The sequence below is a fragment of the Antechinus flavipes genome, chromosome 3 (assembly GCF_016432865.1).
Source record: "Antechinus flavipes isolate AdamAnt ecotype Samford, QLD, Australia chromosome 3, AdamAnt_v2, whole genome shotgun sequence".
In the NCBI taxonomy this organism is placed as follows: Eukaryota; Metazoa; Chordata; class Mammalia; order Dasyuromorphia; family Dasyuridae; genus Antechinus; species Antechinus flavipes.
The window spans coordinates 172,803,987-172,819,860 of NC_067400.1; the positions used below are offsets into that span (position 1 = coordinate 172,803,987).

General features: G+C 34.3%; 1 protein-coding gene across 1 annotated transcript in view; it reads right to left on the reverse strand.

The window, feature by feature from the left end:
- Nucleotides 1-15,874, reverse strand: part of GAS6 (growth arrest specific 6) — a 97,324-nt gene that overhangs the window by 39,462 nt on the left and 41,988 nt on the right. The window contains exons 3-4 of the mRNA XM_051984254.1: nt 12,173-12,197; nt 9,609-9,671 (exon numbers count right to left, since the gene is read on the reverse strand). Coding sequence (XP_051840214.1) covers nt 9,609-9,671; nt 12,173-12,197 — 88 coding nt within the window. The remainder of the gene's footprint in view (nt 1-9,608; nt 9,672-12,172; nt 12,198-15,874) is intronic.

Here is a 15,874-nt window from a genome sequence, read left to right on the forward strand (position 1 = left end):
CTTGACCCAAAAGTCTTCCCGAATAATTCAATACATCTTTTATATCCCTGATTACAACTTCTTTCAGTAAGCCAAGCCATGGCAAAGGAGTAACCTGCCACTGATGCTTAGCTAAAATTCCCATCATCTTCAGTAAATGTTCCTTTCATAGGGAATATTAGCAAAGGATAACTTTGAGTTTACCACACCCTCTCTCTCTGCTAAGCCAGAAGCATGGCAGTCATAGGGAGTTGAATCTCTCTGAAATAAGCTATTGCTTCAAAAGAGTTCAAATATTCTCCCTCTGTGACTCAGTATTCTGGCTTGAGAAGAACTTTAAAAAATTCACTGAATGTCCTTATTTTTCCACTTAATTTTATATTCTAAGATAGAATTTGTCTAATTCTCCATCTCCTTTCTCTATCTCCCTTCTCCCCAACCCCCTACCTCAATATTCCTGAGAAGTTTCAAATCTAGACTTGTATTTTCAAAGTGACTGGAATTTCTGGTCAGGTCTGCTCACTTTGATTCAATCGATGCAACAAGGAAACCTCATTTCTAAATGAATTTCAACTGATCTACTACAAGTGATGACAAGTTAAGTTGGGCATAATAAGTACATAGTTAAACATTTGCATAATTCCAGCCTGTTGTTTTAAGTGCCCCATGGTTAAAGAACAGATCTCATGTGGCTGCTATTTATGCAGAGAGTAGGTTCTCACCAGCATAGCTGAAGTTTCCATGATGCAGTCCAATACAGCGAAACAATATCACAGAGACAGGAAAACTCACCCAAATGTGACAATTAGGTAATCCAAAAGTTTAAGGAGTTTCTACCATACAGAGTTTAGAGTTATTATTATACATGGATGCCAAAGAATATTTGCACAATGCTCACTGCTATATCAAAAGTCTCAATAGCTAGAATTTCCGGGGGTAGAAAGGGGAGGGAAAACTAGGGAGGGAAGGAAGAGGGCTAAGGATAGAAGGTTACTATGCAATAGACTTTAAATTGCCAAGATTTCACCTCCATAACCACTGTCTTTCTGCTCTAACGTGAGACACTGAATATTTTCGGACTTTTTCACAGCTTTGCTCAGTACTGGTATTCAACATAATGAAGAAAAGGGTCATTGTTCAGAGACAACTATGTTATCCTTTTTGCATTCCTTAAAGGATCCATAACCTTTTTCTCTTTGTCTCAGGTAGTAACCCCTGGGACTTAAGTGCTGCCCATCTTGTTTCTACCTACTAGGAGTACCAGAAAAGCAGAAGATAGAGCACCTTAAATATATGTTAGAAAACATAAATGAGCCCCTTTTCCTTCAGACTTTAACCTTTTGGGCTCAGAATAGAGATCATTATTTCTAAAAAATATACAGTTAAAAAGCTGAATAAAATCCCATAGGTGAGTTGTGACTAGTGTAAAATGCCTCCTTAGTTCTCAGAATATCAAGCCTCCTTTGATGCAAATGATGTTGAAACTGGCTTTTTAGCTGTTAGGTCATATAGTCAGCTCATATTGAGTTTGCAGGCCACTAAAGTCTTCAAGTCTATTTCATATGATGTATTGTTTAGTCACATTTTCCCCATTCTACACTTGTGAGATTGATGTTTTAAATCCATAAAAAACTTTGCATTTATACCTATTAAATTTTATCTTATTGTGAAAAAATTCTGCTCAATTGTGATATTATGGATGTTTAATTTTGCCAAATAAATGCTATCCTTCCCTTTTCTCTATTTTATATAATTTGGGTTTAGCCAATAGGTTGTACAATATCCCTGAAAACATTGCATACTATCTGGCTTTGAAGTGGCCCAGATTAAGCAGTAGCTCCTCCTGCTCAAGAGACCTTGGGTTTTAGGATTTTCTAGATAGCTTTGGATATGCTTCTGAGCTAAATAGGATTAGCATTATGGAAAATGGGCCTTGATTCCAGAGTAATAATTCTTACCACCACTAATTCAATGTGAAATTTTACTTAACACGTGCTTAAGAACATATTTTATCTTACTTGATTCCCCAAGAAGGCCTCCCTAATAGAAGGCCTAGAAAGGTAACTTATCCAAGAAATGAAAATGGCTGCATTTTTTTGTATCCTTAAAAGAAGAGGAATAAAGGAATATAACATCTGCTTTAAATCTTTCTCATGTATGAATAATGCAAATATTATGGTATAGCTAATTTTAAAGCTATCAGCTCCCATAACAGAAGATTCAGTCTCTCTTCTCTGTATAATATTTTCTTATTTCACACTCATCCATGAGGACCATAAAATTTGGAAGGGACTTTCTGAAAACTACAGAGTTAAGTGACTTATATAAGTTCACATAGCAAGTTCTTGGATTTTATGTCTCCAAATCAAGTATTCTTTCCACTCCTGCATACTCAAGTGAATCCTATGAAATCTTAACCACCACAGAGAAAGAATGTTTATTTCTTCTCAGGGAAATATACTTTATGATAAAAACAAATATAGGATTACTTTTACTGGAGGTATTATATTAGAGACATCATCTATAGGACTGGTTGCCACTCATAGATCCATGGAGCCATAGAACCATAGATTTACAAATAGAAAGGACCTTAAGTCATTTAATACAACCCCTTCATTTTACAGATAAAGAAACTAAGATTTAGAGAAGTTATGTTTTGCCCAGGATCACAAAATTATTAAGTATGAGAATGAGGGTTTGAACCCAAGTTTTTTGGAATCTAAATGTAAGAACTTCTTAGATCATTTTGATTTCACTTTGTGTTTGGAGAGAATATATTAAGAGATTGGCTTTTTTAAAGACTAATGCTTATGTCTCTGAAAACATATAGTGCTGAACACCAATGGGGATTCTCCATCTTGATTATCAGTAAGTGTTTTATTTGTAAAGTTTTCTTTCCTGGTATTTGTACCTGAAGAAATCACAGGAGAATAGAGTTCATGCTTGGTTTTCTAGCTAACTTTGCAAGGAGTTGTTCATCTGATTGTGGTGGTGGTGGTCGTTATTGTTGTTTTGAATTGTCTATGCCACTTTGATTTAGCACGTATAATAACACTATACATAGTTTCAGCCCTGAGAGTCATCTTAGCTCCCTGAAGAAGAGATCAGGTTACTCAGCATTCATAGAAGGACTAAAAGCTGGCAATTTGGGAGCTTCTTTCTGAAACTAAGTAATCTTGCACAATTGTTTTTTTAGTGTCTTAGCAAGTTTCTCCTTGACCTTGAAGGCATACCCTAAAGATTGTTTGTTTTCCAAAAATTTCAGCCAACAAAACACTTGCAAAATTCTGGACCTGAGACAGCCCCTTAATATATTTGTAAGATACTTGCATAGTTGATTTTGGTTGGTTACCAATAAATACCTTTTTCTATTAAATGAATAGCATTTGAGTCCAGAAATGAAAAGTGGCAACTATGTAACAAAAAAAGGATTAAAGAATTAAGGAGTAACACAGAGCCATGAAATTCACCTTAAGATAAAAGTCTAAATGTTTTAAATCCCTCTTTCCTCAATATTGCTCTACACCTATATATATTATGCATTAGTTTCATGGCTGGGTTTGTTTTTTTGATTCATTTGCAATATGATGTGTCTGATCTCAAGAGGATTTAAAAAAAACAAACATAGATGGCAAAGGCAAATTCATTATTGGAAAAAAGATTGAAAGCACATTGGCTCACTAATAGTGGGTGGGTAATTTTTCTTGATATAGAAAAAATAATTTGGTAATTATTACTCATACTATACCTCAGAACAATTAGTTTCCTAATCTGTTCAACATGTCTGAGCCTACTGGTAAATATGTAGGGATTACTAAAGATGGGGGCATGAAAGGGTTAATTTTTCTTCTTTTTTATTTTTAAAATTTTAAAATCTTTATTAACTTGTTTTTTGTCTTTCTATCTTTCCTGTTCCTCCAAATGAGAAAGAGAAAAAGAGGGTGAGGGAATAAGAGAGGAAAGTAGGGAGGGAAGAAAAGAAATAGAGAAAAAGAAAAGAAAAGAAAGAAGAAAAGAAGAGGGAGGAAAGAAAGAAAAAAGGAATGGAAGAAAGGAATAGAAGAAAGGAAGGAAGGAAGGAAGGAAGGAAAGAAGGAAGGAAGGAAGGAAAGAAGGAAGGAAGGAAGGAAAAATCCTATTAGAAATATGTATTGTCAAGCAAAATAGATTCCCACATTGGCCATATCCAAAAGAAATATATCTCAATTTTCTTGGAGTTCTTTGCTTTTCTTATCTGGACATGAAAAGCATGTGTCATCATGAGTTCTCTGGAATTGTGCTTGGCTTTTTTGCTGAACAGAGTTCATAAGTCTTTCAGAGTTGTTCATCTTTATAATATTGTTGTCATTATATAAATTGTTCTCCTGGTACTACTCACTTCAATCTGTATTAGATTATACAAGCTTTCCAAGTTTTATTTTTTTAAACCATCCCCTTTGTCATTTATTTTAATAAATAAAGCACAATAGTCTTCTATCACATTGTATCACAATTTGTTCAGCCATTCCCCAAGTCCTTGTCACTACAAAAAGAGCTTCTGTAAGTATTTTTTAGCAAATTCTTAGAATTTGTTTTACTTAGGACTAATTTCTTTTTTAATCTATCCTCCCTCTTATGTCCTTATCTCACTCTTCTTTTCCTCCTGTTTATTGAAAAGTATTTCTGAACTCAACTGTGTGTGTATGTATGTGTTCTTCCCTCCTTTGACCAAATGAGATGAGAATGAATTTCAAGTATTACCCACTTCCCCTACTTTTTAAACTTTGTTTTTATATACTTCTGCTTGCCTCCCTGATTATGAGAAATATCTTTCCTAATCTTTCTTCTCCCTCCACTTCCTCCCACCATATTCCTGTTCAAATGACCACAAAGAAGGAAGAAAGTATTCATATTTTTCTTTTACAATCAATATAGAACAGACATACCCAGATCTTCTGTCTAATTAGACTTCCTTTATGATTCCTAATGATATTAGAGCAATGAGGAGACACATGTTCCTATTTTAGAATATAAATAGACACCTGTATAGTTCCTTATTCTCATATGTTTATCTTTTTATATTTCCCTTGACTCCTGTGTTTGCACTTCAAAATTTCTATATAGCTTTGGTCTTTTAATTAGGAATGCACAGAAATCCTCAATTCCACTCAAAATTCATTTTCCACTTGTTGGATGATACTTAGTTTTGTTGGGTAAGTTATTCTTGGTTGTAAGCCTGTATCTTTTGTATTTTTACTCTAGTAATTCCAATTTAACTTGTGACCATTGCTCTTCATTCTCTTCTGTATTTGTTTCTTGAGCATCCCTGTCACATTGTTCTAAATGGTGGGATTCTTTTCATTGTTTATTCATTATTTCAGCTTAACTTTGGACTTTATATTAGGGGTAGACTCTGTGCACTTCCAGCAAAAATGTCTGAACTGCTTTTGCTATTATTTTCTTGAGGCAACAGTTATTGTGTTCTTTAGTATTTCAGGGACAGTTCAGACTAGGGACTTGCAAACTTTCAATGCTTCCAAAGTGGTCTGAATCAATTCAAATCTTAGTACAATTTTTTTTTTTTTTGGCCCAAGCTCTGCAAGTGCCTAACCTAGGCTTGGTCTGAGCAACATGCCTATGAGCATGCTCCCATCTTAGTAGATTGCTGCTGGACTCAGCTTGGGCTTAAAACTAGAAATGAGACTCTGCTCTGTTCCTAGTGTCTGAGTCCCATAGCACTGCATGCTCATTGTTTAGTAAAAAACCTAGAATGTATATTAACTACATCTCATTCCTAGGCTAACCTTTCTTAGTCAACCCTAGATCAGTGACCCAGAACTGGGTAGTGAGTGGCAAAGCTGCCAAATGGCACATATACTTTTACTCTTCTCAATTTTAGGCTTATTTGGCTTATTAGGCTTATTAGGATTGGGGCCTCTAGCCCTGGTTCACAGTCTCTCTCTGCACTGAAATGCTCTGCCATTACTGGCTATATCCTTCCCTTGGTGTCTGCAGACTTCTTTTTCTATCTCCCTATTCTGCTTTGGACTGGAAAAAAAATGACTCACTGTGATTTTTTTCTTGGATTCTCTGCTCAGGATTCAGTCTGCTACATTTCTCAATCGTTTTGGAAAAGTTGGATGAGAGGGAGCTTGCTGTACTTCTTCCTATTATTGCCCTATCTTGTATCTGTCCTTTTGGTGAGGGATAGTTTTTTCAAAGAATACTGGGATACTAAGAGTTGGGGAAAAAACCCTTAGAGATCAGATTTTCCAATTCAGTAAGAAATTAGGAAATGAATGCCAGGAGAGGGAGAGTGATTTGCCCAGGACCATATAGTTAATTGAAAAAGAAAGTAGAGCAAAGACTAGAATTCAAGTTTCTCAACTCCCAATGCTGTCTGGGTCCACTAACCTACAATTATCACACAATTTTTAAACAACCATGGTGTTTTACATATACTCCCCAAAAGATTTCATTCATATATGTATGTATTTCTGTATATGTGTGTGTGTGTGTGTGTGTGTATAATTTCCAAACTAAATACATACACAAACACACATACACCCATATAATTTTCATACACACCCATACACACACACACAATTTCTTGCTTCTTTTTAGTTGGAAATTTAATCAGACAGATAAAGGGAAGATGAGAAATAGAGTTATTTAACAGAACCTCTGAAAAATCCATAACTGCTTCCCTAACTACATATTTGGCAGCAAAACTGGACCAAATCCCTTCCAGGCAGGTCTTTTTCTGAGCTGAATCATTGGACTGAACTTTTCACAAGTGACATCAAGGACTGAGTTGTTCAAGAGATAAAGAATTTTTCTTGGCCTCAGCAGAAAGCTGTGTTTCAGGAAAGGGAGGAAGGAACTAGTTCTTTGCTATGGAATGGAATGTGAAACATTTGCTGACTGATGAAAGAATACTTTTCTCTGTTATATTTTGGGTGTACCCCCAAGTATTTCAGGGTGACAGCAAGTAGTAATTTGGTCCTCATTTACATACAGCACCCTTTATTTTGATCTTACAGAAGGAGATATCAGAGAAATTTCTTCCCATAGAAATCTGATATAGGCACAAGGATGGGATGGTGATGGTAGAATTCATCAACTCTTGTCTTAGCCAAAGGCTGTGAGTTTCTACTTCATTTTGAACCAGAGATACCAAGAAAGAAAACAATGCAAAACACTTAAGAAAGGGGAAAACAGCTGAAAAAAATATCATGTACCATATATATTGATGTCAAGGAGCTCATTTCCCCTAAACAAAATGTTTTAATACTTGCAGAAGCTTTAGGTTTGAGAGGAGGAACCTAAAAGTGTCTATACCTTTTAGGGAAAAAAGACTAAAAATGAGCTTTTAATATTAGGAGACCCTGAAAATGAAGGAAATGGAATGCTGGCTTTTGGCGAGAGATTCTTGCCCTGGTGCCTGTGGACAGATTTCAAAGGGTCCAATAACTTGAATAATAGGAAAAAAGTCTTTCCTTATTTCAACATAATTGATTTCCTTTCTAATTCTGTATGCATTTAAGAACATCATTCAGGGTAGTCTATAGCCTTCAGAGATTTCCATGACGTACAAAAGGAAGTTAAAAACTCCACACACCCCTACTATCCAATGTCCACAGGCTTTTGAGTCGTTACCCTCTCATTTCATAAAGAACAGCAAAATGAGTTGATTAAATATTATGTGGAGGACACTGTAATGAAGACAGAAAAGAAATAAAGTAATATCAAATTTCAAACCCACTTATATCTGTCCAGTTCTTAAAGGATGCAGAAATGTAAGTCTTTAGGAAATTGAGTCATTGTTTCCATATGCTAAAGTGCCATATTATCTATTTAGTTTTAATAGGCTTAGACAATCAGCCAAAAATCAGTAATACTAGTGCATGGTATGTATGGAACATGTAAGGAAACACTGCTAGTCATTAGAATGTAAGCTCTTTGAAGACAGGGACTTCTTTGTAACTGTGGACCTAGTAGAGAACCTATTGCATAGAAGGTATTTTATAAATGTTTATTGATTGATAGCCCAGCAAACAATCAAATAAAATAACAAACTAACAAAAAGCTTTATCAGGTCAATATATGGCTACTGATTCTATCTTAGCATCTACTTATTAAGGAAGATAACTATTCTTGTTCTACCTGACTCTTTTAGCATGATGATGTTGACAGTTTTTGCAACCTCTCCCCAACACCCACAAATTCACCATATGTGAGGGAGGCTATCATATTATTCTAGTGTAATGGAATGGAAATCACATATGAAATGTCTAATGGAAAAATAAACACAGGATTAAATAACTAGTGATTAGCCCAGGGAGGCAGACTTTATAGCTCATTAATTATTTAATCTCCAAGGGATGCTCAATCCCAACAGATCTTTATATACTATCTCATTTTACTCAAACTTCACAATAAACACCAGCACCATAATAACTTTGCCAAATAAAAAAAAATAATAAAACTCCTAATTTCTATAATGTTTTAAGGTTTACAAAATACTTTCTTCACAACTCTAGGAATTAGATAGTAAAAAATATATATATTTTATATAATAAGAAACAGGTTAAAAAAAATTAAGTGGTTTGCTATCATATAGAGTCAAAGCAAGAACTCAAGCTTAGCTCTGATGAAAGCTCAATGCACATTTGACAATGTGGAGGGTTATGTTTCTTATTTGATTTCTTAAGACACAACTCATGAATCTAGTTAAGCCCATGAGTCCTTGAAAATGAATTATTTCCTCATTAAAATGAATTATTTATTCCCTCATTATTTTTCCTTTTCCTTTGTCAGAAATTCCAATTCAATTCAGTTAGAGTTCAATTCAATTCAACATAATGAACAATTACAAAGTACCTACAAAGTGCAGACTTTAATAGAGTCAGTTAGATGGTTCAGAGGATAGTGTGCTAAGCTTACAGTATTCTTTAAATTCATCCTTAGACATTTATTGGCTATATAGCCTCCAGTAAGGTATTTAAACTCCACTTGTCTTAATTTCTTCAACTATAAAATGGGGATGATAGCAGTTACTTCCAAGAGTTGTAGTGAAGATCAAATGAGGCAATAGTTACAAAGTATTTACACAGTGCTTAGCACACGTTGATGCTATATAAATGCTTTTATGATTATGATTAAGCACAAAACACTGTTTTCAACACTGGTAATACAAAGAGGAAAAAAAGAGGAAAAAGTCGTTCCTCAAAAAGTTTGCCTTTTACTAGAGATGTGGTACTGGTGGAGGAAGAGAATGTAACAGAACACAAGGAAGAACGTGTACTTATGTGCACAGGTACACACTTATGGGTAAGTACAAGAACATGCAGAGTAAATAGTGGGTAATTTCAGCGGTTGAGGAAAGGTGGCACCTGATAAGTGCCTTGGCAGAAGTGCTGAATTGGAGGAGGAGGAAGAGCATTTCAAGGAGAGACAGTGCAAAAAAAAGACCCAAAACAACTCCAAAAACAAAACCCAAACACCCCAAAACAACAAAACCAGTCCTAGGGAAGACCTCATTGCCTCCTTAAGAAAAAGAAGGTATTTGAAATCCTTAAACAAAGAATAAAACTCATATCCAGTTAAACTATAGTATTTAGAATAAGAAATACAGAAAAGAGACTTACCACGAACACATGAAATGAAATTTACATTTTTGGCATAAGGGGAACCATATTTCGTGATGCAATCTGTAAGAAGAGAAAGGCACATGTTCATTAGAAGAAACTTCTATCAGATGGTCATATTTGAGAATGTCTACTATATATCTTTCAACAATACTTGGGAGGGAAAATTCACATATATAATATTCCAGATGGCCTATATAATATAAATGTAAAATTTTCCTAGGCAAACAACAAAAATGAGAATTACTCAAACAAACTAAAACTAGAACAGTCTACCCAAGATTCTATGAGCTATCAAAAATTTAAGTAAACATTAACCGTTACTCAATTGAAGTTGCTATTATATAGCAACACATCTAACAATGTACATTGAGGTCTCTGATATGCCAATGAGGATGGCCAGAATGTAACAAATCATAGATTAGAGCTAGAAGGGATTTTTTGAGGTCAAGCCTCTCATCTTATAAATGAGGAAATAAGAGTTCTAGAATAGCTAAGTGACTTCTTCCCTAAAATCAACTAGCTGGTAAGTGTCAGAGGTAGGATTTGAATTGTGACCAGAGTTTTAGAACTGATAAATATCTTTATCTACTTTCCCTAAGAGTTGACATTTTTCTAGTGCTTTTTAAGATGGACAAAAACCCTTTATAAACATCTCATTTCAGCCTCACAACAATACTGTCAGAAAGATGAAAGAGATATTTCTGTATTCTTATTTCAAGCTGAAGAAATTAGGCCTCAAAAAAATTAGATGACAATTAAATTCAGCAATTATAAATTAAATCTAAGATTAGAATTAGATTAAATCAGTTGCCAAGTCTCTTCTGCCTCTAAGGCCATTTTAAAATTCCATTCATAGAAGCAGCCAGGTGGGTACAGTCAAGGAGACCCAAGTTCAAACTTAACCACAGATACTCAGCTATTGAATGACGCTGGATAAGTAATTTAGAACCAGTCTGCCTCAGTTTTCTCAATATAAAATGGAGATAATTATAAACACCAACTCTTGCAGCCTTGTTGTGAGGGTCAAAAAGGGATAATATTTGTAAACATTTGAACATTTTATTTTTCAGTGATTTTTCAGTTATGTCCAACTCTTCATGACCTCATTTGAGGTTTTTTCAACAAAGTTACTAGAATGGTTAGCCATTTTCTTTTTTTGTCTTTTTTTTAAACAGATGAGGAAACTGAAGCAAACAGGGTGAAGTAACTTCTAGGATTATGCAGCTAGAAAGTATTTGAGGCCAAATTTGAACTCAGGGAGATGAATCTTCCTGACTCTAGTTCTGGTATGCTATCTATTTTACCACCTAGCTGCCATACCACACCTAAGAACGTTGAACGTTCTTTTTTTTCAAAAAATTGGTTAGGGTTTTTTTTTTAGCTTTTTATTTTCAAAATATATGCATAAACTTTGTGTTCCAATTTTTTTCTCCCTCCCTTCCCCCCACATCTTTTAGACAGCAAGTTATTCAATATATGTTAAACATATGCACTTCTTCTATATACATTTCCACAATTATGCTGCACAAGAAAAATCAAATCAAAAAGGGGAAAAAATAAGGAAGAAAACAAAACTATGCAAACAACAATAAAAAACAAACAACAAAATATACACAGTAGATTCTTAATAAATGCTTCTTTTCTTCCTTCTTATACCTCTCTGAAGTTTAATGAGGTCCTACTGTTGATTCAGATTTAGGAAAATATCTAAAGTGCCTAGATGAAGGATTGCCCCCAAACCCAGAGTCTAGATGGCATCCAACATGCAGAGGTTTTTATTCTTTTCCTCATCCTTTATGGGTAAATTCATTCAACTACAACTGTTCTAAAAAATATTTTTGCCAGTAGGTTCATACCCAGGGAATGGAAAGAATAGGATCTGAAATGAAGATGGGCATCCCAAACAGCATTCCTTTGTATGTAAAAGAATCCCTGTCCTGTTTCCTGTACCTGGGAAACATCAAGATTTTTCACTGAAAATCAATTACAATGTTTTATGGCAGTACTGATCAGAAAGAAATATGTTGCTTTTGTAGTCAAAATTTAGATCCCAGAAATGAATTTTTGAAAGTATAAAATCAGCAAGAAGTTTACAGAAATGTCTTTTACTTTAGGAGCATGTTTCCTTACCCAGGCTCCTTTATAACTGTAAAGTATAGTGTTATAGATTTGAACTTGTGAGAAACCTCAGAAGCCATCTAGCCTGACTTTTTACATATAAATAACAGCAACATCAGAATTCAAATTCCGATTCTCTGGGTTCATATTTAGAATCTACCATGCCTCTTGCAGACTATTTCTAAGTAATATGGACAGATTCTCAGCCAAACTGTTTTTTAGACAATGCCTTTAGGATCAGCCAATATGGGTCACTTAGTGAAAATCTTAGTTAAAAAATTGACCTGTATGATATTATGAGTACCCACACTAGGATATAATTAGACAATTCTCTCCACTTAAGTTAGTAAGTAGGTAAAGCCTAATAATTGTTTTGTGTCTATCCAATATAACATACATCTTTCCACAATGTCAATGAAAGAAAAGTAATAATTAAGACTCACCTAAATATCTTGGATAAAAATATTCCTATGAGGAAAAAAGAAAAAGGGTTGATTAACGCAATAATTAATTTCATGATACAGCCAGTTAGTTAATGACTGATGGCCCATACTAGCAAACCCATAGCCTAAGTTTGGAGTCAACTTGGCTGTTCTTTTTCCTAAGTGAATTGAGATAGTAACTATTTTAGAACAAGTGCTTTTGATGAGTGGTTTTGGCCATGTCTTGGAGAAGTTGTTGACAAATGAGTCACAGAGTAAACATTGGCAGTGATTGTCCAGAAAGCTACTTAACCCTGTTATCTAAGAGGTAAAGTGTTGGCCATGAAACAATAAGTAAGAAGAATCAGTGGATAAAAACCAAAAGGAAAAGTAGAGAATAACCTAGCTAACTGCTTTCCCTTTGCTACAGAAGGGCGCTTATGCAATGGTATCTGTGACAATACCCTTTGTACAATGTGACACTTCTTATTCTGAATGAAGAGGCAAATCAGAAAAAAAGCTAAAAGTGCTAATAGCAGAAATGACCTTTGTCAAATAGCTGGTGGACTTCCTTGTTCAGGATATCCATAAAAACTTATTCTCTCAGCACTGCAAGAAGGCCAACATTAGTTGGAAAAGATATGATTTAGAAGTTAGGATTTATTCAAGATTCAACTTTCTATTAGTCTTTGATTAGCTTAAGAATCCTACCGAAGGAACTTTTGATAATATGACAGAGGACTGGCCATCTAGTTCAACCTCCTCATTTTACAGACAAGAAAAGTCAGGTTCTTGAACTCAACTTCCCTGATTGCAAAACTAATGCTCTTTTCACTGGATCATGACTTGAAGGACTCTAATTCTGCACAACAATTAGTCCCATGAACCTTCCATTACTTGCAAAAATTATTCTTGTGAAATGAATTGATTAGTTGTATCAGAGTACCATTATGAAATCTGTTCCCTCCAAATCACTACAAGAACGATAAATAAATGTTGGTAGAGACGGAATCAAGGATATAAATGACTCAAGAGATGAAGAACTTACCTCAAAGAAAAAGATTCAGAGCCACGACCTGACATTGAAGCTGCTGAAGGACACTATTGTCAGGCAAATAGGTGCCTGTTGAGTCTGTATCCTATGGAATTCTTTAGGATTTATTTTTTTGTTACAGAATTGGTATTGTCACTTATATGACACTTTCTAATCCTGCTGTATTCTATAGAGATGGCATTGATAGTCTAACAATCCTGTTACTCCAACTACAATCCAAATAGGCAATCTGGATAATGGATAATATGATTTTGCCCTCTTGGTCTCCTAAATTGATGGATAGTTCCGGATACATATTATGAGATTTGCCAAGTTTCAAACAAAATCTGTTTATTTAACTTGGTTTAACCACAAAGAACCATTAATATTAAATATTAAATTCACCTTACAACTACTTTCAAAAACTTTTAGATAATGTTTTAATATTTTAAAAATTCCAACCCTTTCTTTTTTTCATAATACAGAAATATTTTACAGAAATATTATGATCCACATGCAAAACATGGCTCACTTGACTTACATGAACTGATGCTAAGTGAAATGACCAGAATCAGGAGATCATTATATACTTCAACAATGATACTGTATGAAGATGTATTCTGATAGAAGTGGATTTCTTCGACAAAGAGATCTAACTCAGTTTCAATTGATCAAGGATGGACAGAAGCAGCTACACCCAAAGAAAGAACACTGGGAAATGAATGTAAACTGCTTACATTTTTGTCTTTCTTCCCAAGTTATTTTTACCTTCTGAATCCAATTCTTCTTGTGCAACAAGAAAACTGTTCGGTTCTGCACACATATATTGATTGTATCTAGGATACACTGCAACATATTTAATTTGTATAGGACTGCTTGCCATCTGGGGGAGGGGATGAAAGAAGGGGAGGGGAAAAGTCGGGACAGAAGTGAGTGCAAGGGATAATGTTGTAAAAAAAATTACCCAGGCAAGGGCTCTGTCAATAAAAAGTTATAATAAAAAAAAATATTGCTCACTTGCAAAACTGAACATGCCACCTGTTCAACAACAGAAAACAATGAATTTAACTTTAAAAATTATTATTTTTTGCTTTTATTAAAACCTTTTATTTTCAAAACATATGCATAATTTTCAACATTTACCTTGCAAAACCTTGTATTCCAAATTTTTTCTCCCTTCTTTCCTTCTACCCACTCCCCTAGACGACAAGTAATTCAATATATGTTAAACATGTGCAATTCTTCTATACATATTTCCACAGTTACGCTGCACAAGAAAAATCAGATCAAAAGGAAAAAAAGAAACTGAGAAAGAAAACAAAATGCAAGCAAACAACAACAAAAAGAGTGAAAATACTATGTTATGATCCATACTCGGTCATATGGCTCTTTTCATCACAAGACTCCTGGAACTGAAAAATGCCAACTTTTTCAATTTGCACTGGTCTCACCCCATACTAAATATACCAAATGTCAAAAAACACAAAAAAAACCCAACATTTATTCTGCATCTCCCTGCCTTCTTTTTTCCCCTCTTTTTACTAAGCTGAGAGAACTCAGGTAGTCCTATGGTGTAAAACTACTTGATAGCTTTCTTCAAAAGCCTTATTAAGTTCATTTTTCTCTGTTTCCCAAAGTTATTTTCTAGTGAAATTGTAATATTTATCACTTCCAAGTTCTTTAAAAGAAAACAGCTGTATCAGAAGCAATAGTTTGTATCTAATCCTATGTGGGATGGTTGCTAAGGGACCATTCATTGCAAATGTTGAGTAAGACCAATTCTGGTCTTAAAATGCTAAGGACTAATGTTAAAAAATAAGAAAATTACTCCCTTCAAACTGAAAAACCTAATTCCTAGTTTTTGCTTGAGTCCCTTGCTTTTTCTTTCTATTTCTTTCCATGATGAAATGAGACTAAACAAATTGCTAGCAGTAGAGTGAACAGCTAATGTTTGTCCTCCCTTTCACTGACTGACTATGGCTGATTATATAGATTCTCTGATTAGAGGGAGAACAAACAACTGCAGAGGCTTCTTCTGCTTCAACTTAATGTTGAAACATAATGAGATATATATAAAATTACTCTAACAAGAAAAAGTGCTACTTGACTCTTTACAAGTCAGTAAAATCTTTCCAATATTCAAAGATGCTCTGTATGCAATAGAGACCCACAAAGAAACTACGTAAAGGACTACCAATGCTAAAGTGAATTATTTAAAGTGGACAAAAGAAATGTTCTTTTTAAGCCTTCCACATGTTAGATTTATGATTAGTGATTTCTTTAAATCTGTGCACCTGGAGAATTGGGATAGAAAATGCTATCTGCATTCAGATAAAGAACTGTGGAGACTGAATACAGATTAAAGCATACTATTTTTACTTCTCCCCCCGCTTTCTCATAGTTTTCCCCTTTTGTTCTGATTTTATTTTCACAATATGACTACTATGGAAATATTTAAAATGATTGTACATGCATAACCCATATCAGATTGTTTGATGTCTTGGGGTGAGGAGGTAAGGGAGGGAGAGAAAAAATTGAAACACAGAATCTTACAAAAAATGAATGTTGAAAACTATTTTTACATGTAATTGGAAAAAATAAAATACTATTAAATCAAAATAAAATAAATCTGGTACAATTAATTGAGTACCTCTTTTTTAAAAAAAAATGATTAGTAGTCTTGGTTAAAG